Source organism: Poeciliopsis prolifica, unplaced genomic scaffold, assembly GCF_027474105.1.
Source record: "Poeciliopsis prolifica strain line A6 unplaced genomic scaffold, Auburn_PproV2 SCAFFOLD008, whole genome shotgun sequence".
NCBI classification, from domain to species: domain Eukaryota; kingdom Metazoa; phylum Chordata; class Actinopteri; order Cyprinodontiformes; family Poeciliidae; genus Poeciliopsis; species Poeciliopsis prolifica.
In genome coordinates this window covers 475,924-497,117 of record NW_026562383.1, presented here as the reverse complement: position 1 = coordinate 497,117, position 21,194 = coordinate 475,924, and the positions used below count along the sequence as shown (strand labels likewise).

The window sequence follows — 21,194 nt, the reverse complement described above, 5'->3', positions numbered from 1 at the left end:
TTATTTTGAAGCATCACTGTTCAAATAAAATTCTGTGCTCACTGTGAACATGCAGTAAACACTGGATATTGTCTCTGCAAGTACTTAGTGTTGTTCTAATATGTAAACATTACTTTTTATAAGTAGTGGCTTCAAAAGGTATGTCGTGTTATAGAATACCGCAATAATTATAATTTTATATTTTGGCTGTTTGATTGCATCATTTTCACAAATTAAATCAGACAGCAAAAAACAAAACTACTCAAGTACTCAATACATAAGGCCTTTTTACTGAATATTTTTGCTCTTCAGTAGTTTTTCCAGATGACTAGTTTTTACTTCCACTAGTACATCTCAAAAAATAACATTTACAATGTAATAATATAATATTACGTAAACATGTAATCGCAAAAAGTAAAGGGGTTATTTTTTTTAGAAATGTGTTACAGAGTCAAATTCTGAAAAATGTGCCCATTTCTACACACTCAATGCATAATCTGGTGTCTCTTGCATGAATTACTGCATCAGTGCTCCATGGCATAGAGGAGATCAGCCTCTAATGCTGTATAGGTGTAAAGCAGGTGTGAGACGTCTCCAACTCCAGTCTTCAAAGGGGAGTCTTTTTCACAATACCTGGCTCTGATATTGCCTCATTAGCAGACCTCTGTGGAGTTTAATGCATGCTATTCAAGCAGGTTAGTCATTTAATTCTATAGTGTACAGGAAAAGGGACACACTTAAAGGTTGCAGGATTCTGGTTTTCAAGAACTGGAGTTTGAGACAACTGCTGGAATGGAAGCTCATCTCCATTCTGCTTGCCCTCATGCTTCCCTCAGCTGAAGGAAGGGAATTGCTCTAGAATTCCCTGGTGGACTGCAGAAAACACAGTGGACCAGATCCAGCACATGTCATGGTGACCCAAACCTTCACTGACTGAGAACTCTGGAATGTGGATTCCATTGCTCTCCACTCTTCTTCCACATCCTGGGATCTTGATTTCCAAATTAAATGTAGAATTTACTTTATTCTGAAAACAGAACTCTGGATCATTGTGTAAGAGTCTGGTTCCTTTTCCCCTTTTTACCTCTGATGTTGTTTTTGGTTCAGCAACGCTTGGCTTCGAAGAATGCAACATTTGTCACCCATGTCTAGTATTTGTCTGTTTGTGGTGTGTCTTAAAAAAACTCCAGTGTCTTCAGTGAGAGGGTTCTTCAAAATAACTGTAGTACAGACTGCTACAGAAAATCTTTCCTGCTCACAGTCATCACTATCTGCAATAATTCTGAAGAATGTTTAACAAAAACATTTAATTTCCCTTTGGGATCAATAAAGCATCTATTGAATTTCAATTCAATTCTAAGTAGATTTTGCTTGACAATCCTTTGCAGGTACTTTGACTTAATTTTCTGATTAGAGTAATTAATCAGATAATTAATTACCAATATAATTATCCAATTTACAGATAATTAGCTTTTTCACAACATTCTAATTTTCAACAACATTTGAGATTTTCATGTTCAGTAAGCCATAATCTTCAAAATAAAAAATAAAATAAAAAAGGAAAGAAAAAGACTTGTAATGTCTGTTATATGTGTTTTGTTTGTCAGTTATTGTAGTCACTAAAATGACTGGCAAGAAATATTGTACATCATTAAAATTTATTTAGTTGTGCTTGTGTCAGGTTTCAACTCCTAGAACATCAGACACAGACACAGGAAAGACAAGAGGGTTAGATTCTTTTTACTCGTGAGGAGAACGGACAGAGATTTGTTTTCCTGGTTACATGCACATTGCAGCTCTAAGAAAAAGAAATAGGTTACACAGCTTCAACGTGATTCAGAATTACACAGGATATCTTCTGGAACACAAGTCCATGTATGATAAAACAAAAAGAATGACACAGTTCACACAATCTTTTGCGTCAAAGGCACAGGAACTTCTTGCCTGCTGAAACTGGCTGCAACTCAAAACATTCACGTCGACTGCTCCCGTCAGTGAGGCCTCCTTAAAACACATTCAAAAACATAGTTAAAGCAAATCAAAATAAGCAATATTCCGAGAGTGCCATTCACAGTGACTAGCAGCAGTGATGGGCCACTGAAGCCTCACTGGGTGTGTGGCAAAACTGTGTTGTTTTGTCACTTACAGTGACATCTTCTGGATTTAGAAAGTCATTGCAGGCAACTTCAATAAAGACAGGAACATGCCCCCATGTCGGGCATGTTGATGCCTCAGCATTGTGGAAGTGCTCTGGTTACAGTAAGCACTTCCATGTAGGAGCAAATCCTACATTTTCACCTACAATATAAATAAAAGTTAATCCATATCAACTAACTCAAATATCACATGAAAGGAATTTGAATAATCCCAAAGAAAAGTGGAAATGAGAACGGAATAATTATTTTCTGTTATAAGATCAAAATGATCCCGCAAAGGAGAAAACTTCCTCTTCCTTGGTTGATCCATGCCGCTATTTAAATACGAGCCAAAAACCAACGCAACGCAAAGAACACAAAGTATCTCCATCTAACAAAACAGAACCCACAAACATTATCGACAGTTTCTTCCTCAAGTTTGGCCAAACCACAAGGCGCATGTGCCTGACACGAGCTCTGTCCTCCTCCTCTGATTGGTCCTCCTCATTCTCAGAAAATATTCTCATCGACTTCTTGTCTTATTTTCTCGTTTCTATGTCCTTCCTCTTTCTCTCTCACACAAATTTCACCAAAAAAAAAAAAAAAACTTAGTGAAATGAATTTATGATTTGTCACATGTTCACGGAAATCGATCACCAAAATATCAAAGCAGACCTTTGATATGTTTTATCTGAAGAAACCCACATATCACAATTTTGACACTAAAGTAGCTACGTTACATTCTTTTCATCATCGTTTAGCTAACGAAATGATGAAACAGAGAGGGGTTGTTAGTTGAATTCTCCAGAAGGGAGCAATACATAATTAATTTATCCATAAACAGCGAAGACTGGTGTGTTTCTGGTGAAATCCTCCTGACAAACATGCGCGCCGATCGTCAGGAGGATTTACTGCTGACACGACATCTGAGTGAAAGAGTGGAGCTCCGTGCTGAACAAGCTTCCGGCATTTAGAAGAGCGCCGGCGGAACTCCGCTAGTCTGCGGGCGGCAGACTGAGATGGTGCGCACCCAAAAAGTTAGTTCCGCTATGGTATGTAACAAACCACGCCCCCATTATCTAACACTAACCGGTATTTTCTGCACGCCTCTATTCCACCAGCTACTTTAGCGTGGCTGAAGACAACAAAGAGGCGAAATCCTTATAGTTTTTCTTTGACGATTTCTAAAAACATAAGCAGGTAAGAGAACTACTGTAGGTTATTGATGCACGGGCGGGGACTGCTGCCACAAAGGCTGGTATTTTGTGTCTTTTGTGCAGGTCTTGTGCGAAATTCTGTTCCCCTGTATTTTTAGCTGCCTGAATTAATCTGTTCCCCCTCCATGACATGGAAATACATTTATTTACCAACAAGTCTTTAACTGATTCCTCTCATCATCAACAATAAATCCTGTGATTTTAGTGACATTTGCTCATTATTTGCCAGTTACTTGAGATCAATCAATTATTTTAGAATCCTGAAATAATCTGTTTCCCTCCCAAACATGAGAACAAATTATTTATTTGTGCTCACGTAGGTTTTTAAGTGTACATCCTATAAATTTGGTAACGTTTGCTTTTTATTTGACCAAGTTATGAAGGGGAGGGAGGTATTTTAGCAACCTGAAATAACCTGTTCCCCCCAATATAACATGAGAGTTATTTCATTTCCCAGCAAGTCCAACTGTGTTTATTCCTCTCATTATCAACAATAAATCCTGTGATGTTGGGAACATTTGCTTTCTGTTTGCCTAAGTTATGAGAGGGAAAACCAAATATTTCAGCTGCCTGAAATAACCTGTTCCCCTGTTCAACGCTCTTTGAAGGGGAACAGATTCCCCCGTCAAAACTTTGGCAAATAAAGAGCAAATGTTTTCAAAATGTATGATTGAGGCACCAAAAATTAACAACTAGAAATTTCTTTCATCCAGAAAACTGTCATAGTTTACACTAGAACAGCACTTTCCAGAAAGCCTACATGCAATTTTTTGTGCCCTGCTACCAGTTTCCATCCTCTTATATCAGCAATGAAAAATCATAAATACACACAATGTGTTGGAATGTGTCAGGTAACTAACTTTTAATTGTCAGGCTTAAGTGACAAAAATTGGAGAAAGGCTTTTTAATCCTCTTGGCGATTAAAAAAACAACACAAAACAATAACAAGACCTTGTCTATGTATATTACAATTTTGTCAGCTACCAAATAAACTGAAAGTCACAAGCTTGATATGCTCATATGAGTTGTTTTGCCGAGAAGTCGATCAGAAGTGCAGTGAAAATGGTCGGATCTACCTCCATGGCTGCAGTGTGTGCTCCAGACACAGGGGGATAGATTTTCACAGGGGAACAGAGTTTTGCACAAGAGCTCTACCAAGCCCTCGAAGTTTGACTTTGCATTCCCTCTAATAATAAATTATTACTGGTAATAATATGTAACAATAATAATTGTGGATGACACTTCCCTCCAAGGGCCATATTTTCTATGGGATAGATATGCTGATCATTTTCACCACCTCACTTCCCATTGATGTTTATCAAAGCAGGTATAAGAACTCCTGAAATGCATCACTGCATATTAAAAACATGTGGTAATTAAAGTTCAGTTCAGATGCTTCTTGGTTAAAATTTTTTTCATTGGTTAAAATCCCAAAATGTCCTTTTAAGTAGGACCAAGAACAGTCTAGAAGTAGTGGTGTGACATGAGCTGTAAACAGCTATACACAATGTAACAACAAAGTTTTTAAATGAAATAGAATTAAACTGTAAGAAGTTTTGCCTCCTAAACTCCCATTGAGGTTCATCATCTGGCAGAATGCTCGGGGCGGTGGTGGTTGGTGTCGGTACAGCTGGGGCGGTACGGATCAGAGACATGTTGACCCCGCTAGCTGGAAGTGCTGCAGAGAAGCTGACTGTCCAAGGGTTCATATCCAGGTAAGACATATCTGATGTGCGCTTACATAAACCAGGCATAACATTTTGATGCTGATAGGTAATGTCTCGTCGTTATGCCACCTAATATTGAGTGAAATATTCTAGCATGTCAAGTCAGGACCATCTAGTCAGTATTCATGTTGCAAAATAGAGGATGATTGCTGGGCTACTCAGTCTGACTAATTCATGGAGGGAAGTGGGGTGAGACAGTGATGCGAGTTGTTAGAACTCACATTGGCATGCACAGCGACTGCAGGAAGAAAAACGTTTGTGGAAACATTTATATTATATGTGCTAGGGCATGTTGAGCCCTTGCACATATAGGAAATAAAATGCGTGTTTTGGCTCATATTGTTTGTTTAACTAACAGGAGAAAACTCGATGCTCACCAGGGCGTGAAACAAATCTCAGCAGAGGAGGCTGTGAGCAGAGAGGACATCCATGCTGCATTCATCTGTACTGAGAATGACTCTCATGAAGACTTTGTCAGGTAACTTAAAATCTGGTATTTACACGTGCAAAACTGTCTTTAACTAATTCTTCGTCGTCAATGTCACGTCCTGGCTCAGAGATTCTGGCAGAAAAGAGGAAGAACACACAAGACAATAATTTATGAATATTTTATAGAATCTAACTAAAACTAACCGTTTAATTTGATGAACTAGTAAACTTAGTTATGTAAAGCAGCTGCAGAGAAGAGACAGGAGAATGAATTTATCCCGGACCGATAGATGATTCCCACATTCCAAGCCCACCATGCATGATATGCGGCGATCGGCTCGCTAATGAGGCCTTCAAACTGCGAGAGAGCAAGCACATAAGCAACACTTCCCATCACTCCCAGATGGGACCACTTCGTTGCAGAAAAACAAGCTCAGGGCTTTCATTGATTTGTTATCTCGAGTTAAAATTTTCATGAAAATAAAATGTTCATTTTTGTGGCACTTCTGTATCTTATTTCGAAGGTGTAAACATTACCATAGTGTCCAGATTCGGAGAGCGTTACGGCATTGGTTGAGATGAGAGGAGAGGAGTGGAGCTTGTGAGTCTTAAGTCTGGGTTACATGTTTGGGATTCCCCTCCATGCTAATGTCACTGTGCTTTCTGATTGGCTACCTGTCACATACAACAGGCTGTGTTCTCGCTCCCAGTCAGGGAAACCCCCATACGGGCGATAAAAGGGCTAAGACGATCTAACGTTGAATATGTCCGATGTTAGATCGGAGCGGTAACACACTACACACATGATCAGTTACGATTATCACAAGTGACAATCTTAGAACTCCGAACGTTCTAAGATTGTAGTTCATCTGGCAATACAGATAAGAGCAGACTTTGGGTGGGTCTTTTCCTTGCATTGACTATATAATAATGTGTGTCGTTCAGGGCTCTTCTTTTGACTACGCTCAGTGAGACGGGTCTTCAAATGCTTTTGCCTTCGAATAAAGACACTTAAATACAAAGATTAAACAAAATTCTATAACAGGAGATATTTAAATTTATTTCCAGATACATATCAATTATGGTATTTAAAAAAAAAGACAAATTCAGGGTCTTTAAGTAGATATTCTCTCAATATCCACCGGAGAAGAAGAGACAGGTCGGCAAAATTCTAATTCTATTTGTATGGGGTTATGGTCTGAAACTGTAGCTGCTAAATAAAAACATGTTTTAATTACTCATGATCAAAATGACTGGAAAAGCTCTAGACAAGTTCATTCCGTTTACCATATGTGTGTGTTTGAGTGTGGGAGTGAGAGGGTAATGGGAGGTTCAGGTGTGTGTGGGGGGTGGGGTGTGTGTGAATGTATTAGAGAGAGTTTGTGTGGCCTTTTTCTGGTGTTCAAATGCTTTCACGAGTCAAGAATTAGCCATAAGACAACCTTTGTACCCTAGTGGTGTTCAGCCCACATGGAAACAAAAACTATCACTTTCTCTAATGACGGGATCAATTTAGGAAAAGTCATAAAATTTCAAGTCAGAAAAAGATAGTTTATGATATTTTTTTATACAGCCATATATGGTTGGCTTGTGTTGAAGACAACACTCGGGTTTATTTACTCTTCTGTCCAGGATGTTTCTGCAAGCTGGGAAGCATGTCTGTGTGGAGTATCCCATGGCCCTGTCTTACCAGGTTGCTGTTGAACTGTGGGCTTTGGCCCAGAAAAAAGGTGAACTCCATTTAATTTATAATTAACTTCTTTGTTCAAGGTTTTAAAATGTGTCATCTCTACCTTAAGTGCAGTAAGTAATCTGCAAACATTGTTTTTGAAATATTATTAACACTATTTGGTTTTGGCCTACATAAGAAAACTGCAATAACAACTTCTGATATTCGTAAATGACAAAAATATTCTCACAACAGAACAGACCGAACTACTGTTCACTTCTGTACTGGAAGTGAACTGGAAGTGAACTAGTTCACCTCCCGCCTGGGGAAGTGAACGGCTTGAGAAGTTTTTCTGTTTGTCTGTAGGGGTGGTTCTACATGAGGAGCACATTGAGCTGCTGACAGAAGATTACAAACAGCTGAAGAAAGAAGTAGAAGGGAAAACCCTGATGGAAGGTTCTCTTCATTTTGCTGGTAAGAAGCAAGAGTCTTATCTGCACTTCAGACTTGACAGAATCATTATAAAGCACAAGTATACTTATCTTTTCTTCTCAGGTATTGACATTGGCATTATGACATTGTGACAAATATATATATCCTTTTAAAATTTGCTTCCTTGAGAATCGATGAAGATGAAATAAAAAAATAAATAAACTAGGAAAACTAAATACTGCTGTATTTTGAGGAATGGAAGAAATGAAAGGTGCCACAGATATTTTTGAACTTCACATAAAGGACCTGTCCTTGTTTGCATGCTCACTGTCTTTGTACTGATGGTTAAAGATGATGTTTAAAATGAAACCTTTACAACTACAGAATTCAAATTGGAAAGGCAAAAAAAAAAAAAAGAAAAAAGAGCCTTTTGGAGCTTTTGGAAATGATCTAACTGTATTTGTTTTGTTTTTTAAAAAAATCTTTCTCAGGTGGAGCATTGAAGCCTGGATTTGGTTTTCCTGCGTTCAGTGGAATTGCTCGCCTTTCCTGGCTGGTTGATTTGTTTGGGGAGCTTTCAGTAAAAGCAGCAACTTTTGAAGAAGACGCCGAACAAGGCTACAGCAAGATGACAGCACAGCTGCTAACGTCTGACAGCAAGTTAGATATGATCTATTTTCTTACTGCATTTTTGACAACAGATCCTTTAACATTACAATTATAAAGTTTACTGGCTAATTTGGACATCCGAAGACAGTTTTGAGTAAACGGGGTTGGCAGAAGCCCAGTGTTCTACTGCTTCCTTGGTTCCACTTCATTTCCTTGCAATATCAACTATATATTAAAATTGCACTATAAATGTTCACTCCATGATTTCAAAAATGCAAAGCTAAAATAAGTTGCTTTCTGGTAGGTTTTACCTCACTAGCTAAAATTTGCCTGGCCAAAAAATGTCCAGCAACAGAAAAGGTCATTTTCTATGTTGGTAAAGCAGTTAGCAGGCCATGTGTTGGCATTAGTGGTGCATTAATGGTGAGGCATGCAGTAGTTCCACAGAAACCAACAGGAAATATGTTTTTTAACAAAATGAATCAACTAGTGAGAATTTTTATAACAACTGGCGATGTCTTCCCGTAACATCTAATTACCAAGTACCAACTAATATATTTACATTTCCTGTCTATATAAGGACCGGGCTCAGCAGGTCTACATAAGGACCGGGCTCAGCAGGTCTACATAAGGACCGGGCTCAGCAGGTCTACATAAGGACCGGGCTCAGCAGGTCAAGTCGGTCGGGAAACCCTCCATTGAATGTGTTATTGCTGAAACTGAGATGGATAAAACAAGTAACATCACTCGGCTCTACTCTAAAATATTTTAAAGATGTGAACATTTTCTGAATGGATTAAATCAGTGGGAATGTGCAATAGAATTCTACAGTCAATGTTTCCTGGAGATATAAGAGAAACAATTTAATTCCATATATAGTGAGGAAAAGTAAAACTGTTGCTATCTCCAGAGGTCAACAGGCGAGAGGTGAGGTCACCCTGGACAGGTCGCCTGTCCGTCACAGGGCATCAAAGAGATAAAAAAATCATGCACACACACACGTGTGTGTGTGTGTGTGTGTGCATGTGTACACACCTGCACACACACGCCCACACACCTAAGGAGACTTTAGATGGACCGATTTACCTGACTTTCATTTTTTTGGACAGTGGGAAGAGGACAGAATACTCAGAGAGAACCCACGCACACACAGAGAAAACATGCAAATACCATGCAGAAAGACTCCGGGCTTGGACTCGGTCATGCTACCAACTGGGCCACTGTATTTTTAAACCATTTACTTATATTTATAATTTGTCAGTGATATATTTTCAAAACAAATGAATTAGAATGACAATGATGTGGAAATTGTCTTTAACAAAGAGGAACAGTGAAGAAAATCTGTTTCAAAAACCAGAGATCTAAAGAAAGAATATATATTAGTATTTACTCGAAGGCTTTACAGCATTTGAACTCTCTGCTCACTGAACATGGTCAGGGCAAGAGAGCCTGGAGCAGAACACAGCATATCTTTTTTATAGGAAGGGGTTCATTTCATTCACAGAGTTCGACAATCTACTTAGCTGCAAAACCAATTGCAAGTTTATGCATTTTCTTTGATAAGGGAAATTAAACATTCAAGTACATCATGAGGGTGCATGTCAAACAATTCAACAACTTTGTTGTAACACAGAGTTCAGAGACAGCTTCAAAAAAGTTTCCCATTAGTTTCTTGGGAAAGCTCACAACACTGTTATGCAAAAATCACAACACTGATATGCATTGATTTTGATAAATATTGTGTCAGTAATGTACTTCACTAAATTGAGATAAGGGATGGGATTAAATAGGTGTTCACTTCTTACTCCTTTTCAAACAGAAAAGTAGTGGTAAACAAATCATTTTGGTCTTGGTTATGTATTCATATGTTTTTTTGTCTCATTGATTGCTTGTTTTCTTGTTTTTTTTAAGCCAGTTTGACATAAATAAATAGATATATAAATAAATGTACCCATAATTACAATGACCTTAAAATTTTCCATCTCAGTAATTATTGATTGACCTCAGTGCTCCCCCAGTTTTCCAAAGTGCTTTAAAAATGGTTTGCTCAAAAATTTGATATTTATATTGGAAAAAATAACTTGCTGAGTCAATAAGGATTTAGATCAAATAAATCAAGATCCCTTGCATCATTACAATTAAGAAATTACAAAAGCAATAGAAAGGAAGAAATATACAACAATGTTTATTGATTTAAGAAAAAGTAAATACTGTTACTATTGATAAAATGTTACTTCATCATGTTCACAGATGATGCAAATTTATTTTGTTTTGAGGATGATTAAAAACAACTGAAGTACATGAAATAAAGGGATACACCCAGGATTTATTCATGACAATAGGATTTCTGCTGTTTGGAGATGTCGATAACCTGGCTTATGGACAAATTTGTGACAGACTTGGCTGCACTAGCAAACACTCAAACTGTTGGTGTGGACAGAGACGCAAGTTGGATGTGAGTCTTACTGAGACTCGCAGCTCAGCTGAGGACTCTAAAACTCATTAACGGAATGGAATCGATCTTGGAGAAGTTGCTAGTTTGTTCAGTGGAATAACCAACTAATTTGGATGATTGGGAAATGAGAGACTTTAGGGAAGATTGAAATATATAATCTACCCGACCTAAGCCATTCTGAAACTGAATTGGCTTTCCCAGTGTTGCCTTTGAAGGGCTGTGTATTTCCAAGCTCCTTGAAGATATGTAAACATCCTTCCCATCTCACCCCATCCTGTTATCCATGCAACTGTGGAGTTGCATGGATAACAGGACATGTCTTGATGACATCATATCTGACTTCTGCCGGGAGGTTAAGCAACATGGTTTCATGGCCCTGTGAAGTCACCGCTTTCACTCATGTCTTTGTTTTGTCTGAATATTGCTATGGGCCCTAATGTAGCCTTTCATCTTTTTACTTCATTCCCTTTTATTATTTAGAAACTGTGGAGCACTCATTTTTAACACACAAAAGGAATTAGTCACTCTGTAGCTTTTTTTTTTTTAATAATATAGAGTGCTCACTATTTAGACCAATATTATACTTCTTAGATTAATTTTTAGATTAGAATGCAAAGATACTCTTATTACTGCAACCCAGAATTAGAACAAACTTAGAGTCCAGAAAAAAATCTTCCAGAACAAGAACATTTAGTTTTTATTACTTAGAAACTGTGGAGTACTCATTACTTTTACAACTTTAGATCACGCTTTGACAGTCCAGAAAATACTTATACTCATCTAGCAATCCAGAAGTCCAGAGGATACTTACTTACACTATTTAGGATCCCAGAATAGTGATTAGAATAAACTTAGAATCCAGAAAAACTACCTTAACAACTACTTTTTAGACTCCTCTTCTTCCAAACCAGAAATGGAATTAGACCTGATGATACTCATCTAGTAACCCTGAACAGTGTAACATCTAGTTTACATACTTTATATCAACATTAGATTCTTTCTTCTTTTGCTCTATCCTTTGGTTTGTTATTTTTGTTTCTATTTCCTTTTAACACCTGAAAAGGACTTTGTTTTGCCTTGTTACTGAAAATGTGCTTAATAAATAAAATTACCTTTACAGAAATAATTTGTATGGATTTTTCTGAGACAGACACAAACATGAAACTATCTACAGAATCTAAAGTAAAGTTTGTGTTTTTTCAGACAATTGACATGGATTGAGGAACGACAAGCAGGTCTCCCAAGGACTAAGAAGATCAACTTTGTGTTTGACGGCTTCACTTTGACCCAGATTCCTCCAGCACCTAGAGGTACTGTTGGACTTTTTATGCAAGACCTGATCCACTTCTCTGCCAAGTTGTCAGGCCAAGTGAGTACTGGAGAACTTGACAGAGAGAGAGTGAGAATCTTACACTGCTTGGAACTGGCCCAGAAGATTCAGGAGCTTTGCAAAGTTAAATAAGGATTCTCTGGTTTGTCAAAAGCTTGTATTGATCCTGTTTGAATTAAACATTATTTCACTAGTTCTCCTTGAATGTTTGTTCTTTAAAGACTTTATGTAGTTCTAACCACTAAAGACAAATTTTTGTTTTTTCTTGACACATTATTGCTGAGATGCATTTCTGTTACTAAGGTTCCATTCCATGGTTTTCTATAAGTCCATCCCACCATCCTTCATCTGTCGGTTGGTACTTAATGCTCTTTAAGAAAGGACAATTTTGAATGAGGAATTATAATTATCCTTATACATAAACATAAGTCTGTGTAAACTTATCAATCTTGCGGTAGACACCAGTATTCCTGGTTTTTGGATGGCTGTAAAAACATATATATATTAAAGGTGATCGGCCACCGATCATAATCTGCTGATTTCCGTGAAAAAGTATGTGATAAGTGATCGCTGATCACCAAAACCAATCACCGGCATCTCACTTCACAATCTGCATGTGCAGTTTATCTCCTCTTTCCCTCACACTGTGCAAGCGTGCAGCACCAAATCCTAAACAAAGTAGTGAAGAACTTCAACCCTCAGAGAGCGAATGGAGAAATTTGTGTGTTGCGATGGAAAAATACCTCGGAGGTGCAGGATGTCAAAATGCATCAACACAGCGAGTCCAATATGACGTTTAAAAAAAAATAAAGCACTTGACAGAGTATGGCTATATTGAGGCTCACTGCAGAAAGAAAAAAAACTCATCCGGAACAGCAAGAGAGCAGGTAAAGCAGTGCACAACTACTAACATTCAGTCGTATGTTAGCATGTTGGTCATTCACTCGTTAAGAAAGTTGGGTCTAAATAGAATCGGACCGGCTGTATTGTTAGTGGCTGTATTGTTATGGGCTATATGCATGTAGGTCAGGTAGTGCCACAGCAAAGCCACTAATGACATCAGAATTTCTTATCTTTGCTTAATTCAAATTGATAAAATTGAGTGCATCGTCATCAAGAGTGTAACACATCCAAAATGATTACTTTTTCTTAAAAAGATGAGCTAAAGGTCAGATTAACTGGCACATTTGCCAGTTTATCTATCTATCTCAGAAACTGCCTCTGCAAGTCTCTGCTTGTCAAGATTTTCAGTGGGACATTTTTGGGGCTTGTATGGGCAGTTGGGTTGTAGAGTGAACATCAATATAAATTACTGGAAAGGACACAGTACAGCAAGTGACATGCACCTGCGGATGCCATCACAATTTAGTCATATCCACAAAACCATGTTTGGTGCTAATGTAGATACAAAAGAACTTCCTGCTTTTGGAGTGGTCTCTAGTCGGGTTTTATTCACATATTTTTTCAACCTTGCAAGAGTTCACTTCATTTGAACAGAGACCTAGGTTTTTAGGCAAATCAAAGTTTGCTTTTTTAGTCTTCGTTAGAGTTTGGATTTTAATTCACACCTCTCTAAAAGAACCGGACCTTCTCGACAAATGAACCAGGGTTCAATTAAAGCAAACTAAATAGGACTGGTGTGAATGCAGCCTCACAGGGGTTTGTGCAAGGTTTCTAGTGGTTTCTGCAGATTTTAATTGTAAGCAGGCTCTTCTCCTGTGACAACTTCCTGTTATAATCCATGAGGCAGAGAGTCTGTCGACATTCAAAGCTGTCTTTGCCACCCAAATACTGACCACTTTCCCTCACCCTGCGACATTCTCTTCAGGATTGAGGTATTCAGTCCAACACATTCAGGAAAGTTGTATCTTTTTCCTTACATCAGACTGGATTGGCGCTGCAAGCAAAGGACAGCTTTAAGCCTTTTTAAAAGATCTTCCACACTTTATGGTGATTTATAGATGCTATTTATGGCATATGCCTGCATAATCTTGCAGCCAAGACTGCATAATACCTAATAATTGTAAAACTTGTCTTCTATGGTTTTTAGAGCAATTTGAGGTGCTGACAGAATGGATGAATCTTAACCAGATCAGGATTTTTTTTTTTTCACTTGTACTGTTTCATTATATCAGAGAAAGTTGATTGGGCAGTTGAATCCTAATTGAGTCATCATCAAAGTAGAAAGGCCATATTGCTTTGGTAGCCCTCTGTGTGTTTATTACCTTAACCAATTGGATTATGTGTGTGTTTGTGTAGATGAGCCTCTGTCTAGAGATAAGAGGAGTTTGTGTTCAGTTATGTGTGCGAGTTTGTCACCTGGAGGTGGACAGTTGTCTGGTGAACATGGCTCCACAAGACTGCAGTGGGCCCAGGCTGACAGACACAGGGCATCACCCAAGGGTGGCCATACACCCCTCACCAAGGCATGTCATCAGGCAAGACCAGGATCAGGAACACCGATGCCAGAGAGAGTTGAGCTCCCCTAAAAATCTGCTCTGTAAATAAATAAATTAATAATGTGCTCATACCCATACATTTCACTTTTAAAATAAGAAATAGAAGAAAAATAACACAAAAAAGTTCATAGTTAGTACTTTTCCATTTAGCAAACCTTTCACATTTGTTTGTTTTATTGGTTCTAATGGATGTAGTAACTAATACCCCTCACTCCACATCCCTGTAAAGCAAGTGAGTATTGATGACGGTTGGATGAAAGCTGCCTTATCGTTGAACTACCTCACATTAGTTTTTTAATTTTAGAATCTCTTGCTTTATATGAAAAAGTTAAACCAATTTGTGTTTAGCTGATACCTTTCTTAATGACATCAATCATAGAACAAACATGTTCTCGGCAGGAAGTTAATTACACACTGCAGTCAGGGTCTAATAAAAAGATAGTCTGATAAGGTGTAAAACACGATGACATTACACACACACACACACGGACAGCAAATTGACAAACGTATATCCTGAAGCACTGAATAAATAAAAACTCATTGTGTTTAGTCACTGTCCAGAAGGTCTCATTAACCTTCACTGTAACACTACTCCATGGGTGTCAACTGACTTAATTAAAAAGTGTATTCACATAAGGTCTTACGTACACACAGACACACATTTAATTAGACCTACTTATCAACACATTGAAACACAAATTTTATACAGGTGGCTTTAATGTTCCAGGCATATTGGGATATTACCATCTCAAACCCAACAGAGAAAGAATGTGTGCAGTGTTGTTTTATGTATTCATGTGGCTTGAGCATTAGAACTGTGATAAATATACTGGAAACTAACAGCTCTTATTAACAACAAAGCAGTGAATAGCAGATTTTTCGAGCTAACATTGTTCTATACGCATATGTGTGTATTTTGAATAATTACTTTATCCAGTAGTAGTGTAAAGCACTTCTTGTAGGATCAATTTGATCCTTAAGTCAGAAATTACACAGGTGTCTCTAATGAAAAATACAAATATTTCTGATTTTAAACAGGTTAAAATCCAAAGGTGCAAGATGGGAAATCTCAGTCTACATTCCTAAAAAGGAGCAATAAGAGACAAGATCTACAGTTTCTCATCAAACCATTGAGAAAAATTACTGAAATGTTTAAAAATGTTCCTGAAATTATGTTGGGAAGAAATTATTTACCTAACACCTCCTTCACCACTGCTTACTGTGTTAATGTTTCTGATTTTCTAGTTTCATAGACTCTCCCTACAATTTGTAGAGTGCAAAAACAAATTTCATGTTGACACTTTATGAAGACAGTCAACTTTTGTTGAATTAACTGCTAATTTGATATCACAAAGAATTACTATAGTGGAGATCTTTATCCACTGATAATAATGTTTGATCTTCTATTAATGTAGTGACGTTTTGCCTATAAATAATTATAATTATTGCTTAAGATGATTATTGATAAAACTAATTTCAGTAAAACAAGATCAAAATTAACAAATAGTGACACCACTCTTTTTGAGAAAATAGCCTATTTTTAATAAATATGTGTCTGAGAATGTCTAGGTTTACAAATAATAGATGAAAGCTTCAGTCTGCCACTGGTATTATCTGTACGGCAAGATGCTACACATGTATGGAATGTACACAACTTTTCTCAAATATACAAGTTTTAACAAACGTTAATAAACTTTACAACATTAAAACCTTCTAATCAACAAACTCACTATCCTGGAAATATACAACTAAACTAAAACTACTAAACACAGACATCTATCTATCTGTCCAGTTAATGCTGAACACAGATCAGGACTGATGAGCCAACGGGTTGAGGAGAGAGAAAGAAAAAAAGAAGTGACATGGGGGTGAGGGAGAGCACACTGCAGACTAGAAAATGAATCGAACAAAAATAACTACATAAGAAACGTAATAAAAACTACAACCGCAAGCAGATAGAATAGGTACCTTACCCAACCCTCCCTTGAAATAAATCAGCTAAATACAATAGAACTTGATCATTAGTCATTTTAAACTTCAAATGATAAAAACACTTTAATGTTATTTAATGCAGCTGCACGTACACACAAAGCTATCTCAAGCAGGTTTAAGCTCGAGTAAAAGTCTGCTTTACTTCCTCACTGTCCTGCTGCACTCACTTCATTTCTGTCCTATCGTGCTACTCTGGAAAGTCCCAGATTATTGAGACTTTAGTTGGCTGCTGTTGATTTTGATTGGCCAGCCAATGATTGTCCAGATCAACCTTAATGTCATAAACCGGTTTGTAGATGAGAGTAGAGATGGCGATCAGACCCAGGACAATGTGAAGTAATGTGTTTAATAAAGTTCTTCAGCAAACAAAACACCATGAACAACAGCTAAAGCATGAGAACTGGCCACAGACTCAGGTATTTTCTAACAATGACAAGAATCCAGCCGGTGAGTATAAATACACAGCAAAAATAATCAAAGGAACAAGAGCCAGGTGAGGCTGATCAGGACTCAACAAGACAATATAGGGACTATATTAACTAATACTCACACAAAAACCCAGATCCTTCCACAAAGAGGCAACTTTCTGGTGTTTTTCACATTAAACCTATGACAATATTCATATTTATAGTCTTTCAATGTAGTGTCCCTTTCACGATGACAAACCCTGTGATGTGTGGAAATACCCTGAAGCAGGAGGAAAACTGGATAAATGGCTGCCTCCCTCTGACACAGATGGCAAGACTAATTATTACAGGCCAAGCCTGCAGCACATTTTAACCCTTTCCTTTGTGTTTGTTACACTGGAATGAGCACCTTAATCTTTCTTTGAAAACAATGTTATTAGACTGTTTGATGTCACATTGAAGGAAACTTTACCTTGATTTTACACTTTAATTTAATGCTAATAATTTGCTTTGCAGAAGTTTGTTGATCACTGAATTGTCATCCTACTGATTAAGACCAAAACAGAAAATCAAAAAGCAAGCTTGTATTGAAAATGGTGTTTTATTGAGAGGCCCTTACACATGAAAGGAAATAAAACTCACCCTGACAGGAACAAAAAAAAAAAACAGATTGTCCTGTACTTCCTTTATGTACAGGATGATCATTTGTTCCACAGCAAATGTGCAGACATACCACTGTCAACGTTGACTGTAGAGGACTCCTGGCCATACTGCTCAGAGGTGAGACCAAGACATTGTTTTGCAAGTCAAGCAAGTCTCAAGTACTCAAGTCCAGAGTCAAGTCTCTATTAAATTTCAAGTCCTTTTGAGTCTTTTATAACAATGTTGTAAATATATGTTAAATGTAAATACTTGACCATGTGTTATTTTTAAATTATGTATTTATCTCAAATCTTGAAAAAACATGTGCAGCTGAATGCAAAGTATAATAAAACCCTCAATTTTAAAATTGCAATTCTCCATATTGTACAGTTCAGTTAAATTTATTTGCAAGAATAGTTTATAGTTTATACTTTAAACTATAAAATTCCCAGGGTGGCATTGTTGAGCATATATCTATAGCAGATTATTTGCAGTCTTCTGAATATCTTTGAATGTTATGTAGGAAAAACAAACAAACCAGCAAACAAAAATCACCCAAGAGACAGGTTCAAAACATTAAAAATAATGCTGTTGCAACATTACACATTAATACTGAGTCAAACACATTAGCATCAATTATATGTCTGAACCGCAGAGAAAATTATCCTGTACTCTGAGAATAATTTCCCCCGTCCATAGTAATCAAGCAGAGAGATGTTATTTTTCATAATGGCAAAAACTGAAATTTCCACAGTAGTGTCATGAATGGATGAACAAAACCTTATTGGATCCTCATGTGTGTAGTCATTAGTTTATAAGAGGCATCCAATTTGAAACTGTTTGAAATAGCTTGTTATTTAACTGAAAAGACATGGAGGGCAAAGAATTTATTCGACCTCAGTCAGGCTTTTCTGCTTCTAAATTGTTTTCTTTAAATGCACCACGAAATGGTGCTCAAATATTGACTAAAAACAGCCAATGTATCAATTGTTCTGTGGAAATGAATTCCAAAGTTGGGAAAGAGAATGGCTGAAAGTTCGTTTTTTTTTTCAGGTTATAATGCAGGCATTTATTTATGCAAAAATGACCACTCTACAACCAGAAGTCTATGCTGGCCCTGGAAACCTTACAGCTGAAAGCCATTGTTAAAATCTAATTAAATCAAGTTTGACTGCTTGGGGGAGGAATAATAACAAAGAAAACACAAATATAACTAAATACACCTGAGTGTTTCCCAACAAAAACACACTCACGCCAAAATCCCTGGTGAATACAGCAACAAAAAGAAAAAGTCCGCTTCCACTCGTCTCCTCAATCTGGATAAAACAGCTTGGGACGCAGGGACAGCACAGGTCCTTTTGTTTTACAAATAAGCCAGAGGGCTAGATGATAAAAACTCCCCATCTTTAGACAACAAGCAAACAAACAAAAAAAATAAATAAAGAAAATGCCTTTGACTATCCAGAAAAAAAATGTCTAAACTAATGCAACACTGAAATTGAAGCAAAACTAAATAGAATAAAATAGAATAGAATTCAACTTTATTGTCATTGCACTGTCACATGTACAAAGCAACGAAATGTAGTTTGCATCTGAAAGAGTAGCAGGCCAGCCTACACACAAAAGAAATAGAGTTAGACAAGCACCATAAATAACAAGAAACTGCCTTTACCTTCTCTAAAATGAAAGAGTTAACAACACTCTGTACATCTCTCTAGAAGTAAGTTTCCTCTGGATGATCATCAGCCTGGGCTCTGATCCCCTCAGAGATCTACCTGCTTTTAAATGCAAATGCTGTTTACCTGTCGCTCTGTCACAGCATCTTCCTTATAGGTGCAAGAGGAAGAGTGCACAGCACCATATTGCCGGGACAAGATGCCCTGGCTACAGACAGACAGAGAGACAGATGTTAAGAATATGTTATGGATAAACAGAAATTGGCAATAATACATATTTAAATTGTGAGAAGGAAACATTCTTAGACATAGCATAGCTCAGTATATATAGCTTATACTGAGATAACACAAGATCCAAAAATAATATTTAGCAAGGAGGCCTCAAGAAGAAGAGGACAATGGCAATATCTGGGGTTTGCAAGAGTCTTTGCTATTTTTTGATTGTTTTCCTTCATTGAGACAGAACCAAAACCAAACCAATTTTGAACCAGAGGAAAGGAACATTCCTTCAAATATGAATGTCAGAATTTGTTTATTTTTTTATATTTTGCTTTTTATAAAAGCACTGAGGTAAAAGAATAAGACAGGTATACTTTGATCTGGAGTGTCAGACTTTAAAAGCTTTAGACAGACTTCCTGAGGCACAGTGTGACAAATAAAACTGACTCATGTGACAATCTACAGGACCCTCAGCAACATTTGTTTGACTTCATTTACTTTCTTTCATTCAAGTTTGACAGTTTCAAAGCAATCTGCAGTCAGTACATCTGCCTTCCTTCAGTGGGGGTTTCAACACATTATTTAATCTGAAAGTTTAGATTTGCACTTTGTGAGTCCAGAGTTTGGATGTCAGCCTAAGGCTCCATTCACACCTCATACTAACATTTGTCCTGAGTGACCCAGCCATGGCCAGACACAAATTTCCAGATGTGAATAAAATTAAGCCTCAATTTGTTGTTTCATTGTTTTTCATGGTTTCTTTCAGACCACAATCAGAGGTGGACTTGGGAATGGCTCTGAAACAAACTTCTTGCCACCTGCTCACTTATCTGCCTATTCACTTTCCACAATATCAACATATCTCCATGCAATCTTGTTGGAGAAACAAAACGAAGAGAATCATTCACTTTGCCAAATACTGATCCACTGCCAGTCTTAGTGGATTTACTTACCTTCTCCTGAATTTTTGTTTTCCTCACTACCAGTAAGATCTATGTTCAACTCCATCTTAGATAAGTGATTAGCTCCATTCAGTTATCAAATATCACTCAGTTCTTCTCCAAGTGCCACCCTTGAGGCCTTTTTTTTAAATGTAGATATTTGTTTTTATAAAATAATCTCATTCACACCTAATCAGTTTAAGGAATATTGCGGAATTACACAACTGAGCATGGTTTTAAACATGCCAAACCCCATAGAGGGCAGTGTGGAGCAACGCTCACCTACATCTGGGTGTGAGCGTAGGTTGACCTCAAAGCACTCTTTCTCCTTTGCAATGCAACATATTGGAGCAGTTGGACATATAAAATGAACAAAAAGTGTCAGAGCAAATGTAAAAATCAGCACCTCCAGGTTGCTGTGGTGGCACATTGGTTAAGCATAACTCATATATGGTGGCCTTAGTCCTCAACGCGGCTATTGCAGCTGTGATTCCCGGCCTGGTGACCTTTGGTGCATGTCTTCCCCCTTCTCTCATTACCCATTTTTCTGTCAATTTCCGATCAAATAAAGGCTAGAGCCAATAAAACCTTCAAAATCAACACTTCTCTGAGAGCTTTCATCTTTCTTCCACTACATGGCTGAACAATAGCAATTGTTACATACAGCCCTGCATTATTTGTTGCAGACGTTTACTTCTAAATCTCTGGATTCCAATGACAAAAAGAATTTGTAAGTCTTACCTTTGGCCACAGGCTTTATTATAAAGTTTTAGTAATATTAAACAGAGTTTAGATGTAGATGAAAGGCCAAATTGCATGGACAAGGTCTTTAAATCAAGAACTTGTAGCAGCACATTGTTTTCAAGAAACATTTAA

At 37.4% G+C, this 21,194-nt stretch overlaps 1 protein-coding gene across 2 annotated transcripts; it reads left to right on the top strand.

Annotated features, from left to right (window-relative positions):
• The first annotated feature begins 3,205 nt into the window (after positions 1 to 3,205).
• On the top strand, positions 3,206 to 12,175 carry blvra (biliverdin reductase A). Of its 2 annotated transcripts, none has more exons than XM_055032502.1 (7): positions 3,206 to 3,314; positions 4,927 to 5,046; positions 5,417 to 5,536; positions 7,120 to 7,217; positions 7,523 to 7,630; positions 8,080 to 8,248; positions 11,856 to 12,175. In XM_055032502.1, the coding sequence occupies exons 2-7, from the start codon at positions 4,928 to 4,930 to the stop codon at positions 12,112 to 12,114; spliced, it is 873 nt and encodes a 290-aa protein (XP_054888477.1). In that variant the 5' UTR covers positions 3,206 to 3,314; position 4,927; the 3' UTR covers positions 12,115 to 12,175. The 2 variants fall into 2 exon arrangements, with proteins under 2 accessions (XP_054888477.1, XP_054888475.1); XM_055032500.1 differs by having other exon boundaries at positions 3,210 to 3,314; positions 4,911 to 5,046.
• Positions 12,176 to 21,194: the final 9,019 nt, after the last annotated feature.

Excerpts from the sequence above, each read along its gene's own strand:
- blvra (XM_055032502.1), top strand. The coding sequence starts at position 4,928 with ATGCTCGGGGCGGTGGTGGTTGGTGTCGGTACAGCTGGGGCGGTACGG. Across the intron at positions 5,047-5,416 it reads GTCCAAGGGTTCATATCCAG|GAGAAAACTCGATGCTCACC; the intron begins GTAAGACATATC and ends TTTAACTAACAG. Across the intron at positions 7,631-8,079 it reads AGGTTCTCTTCATTTTGCTG|GTGGAGCATTGAAGCCTGGA; the intron begins GTAAGAAGCAAG and ends AATCTTTCTCAG.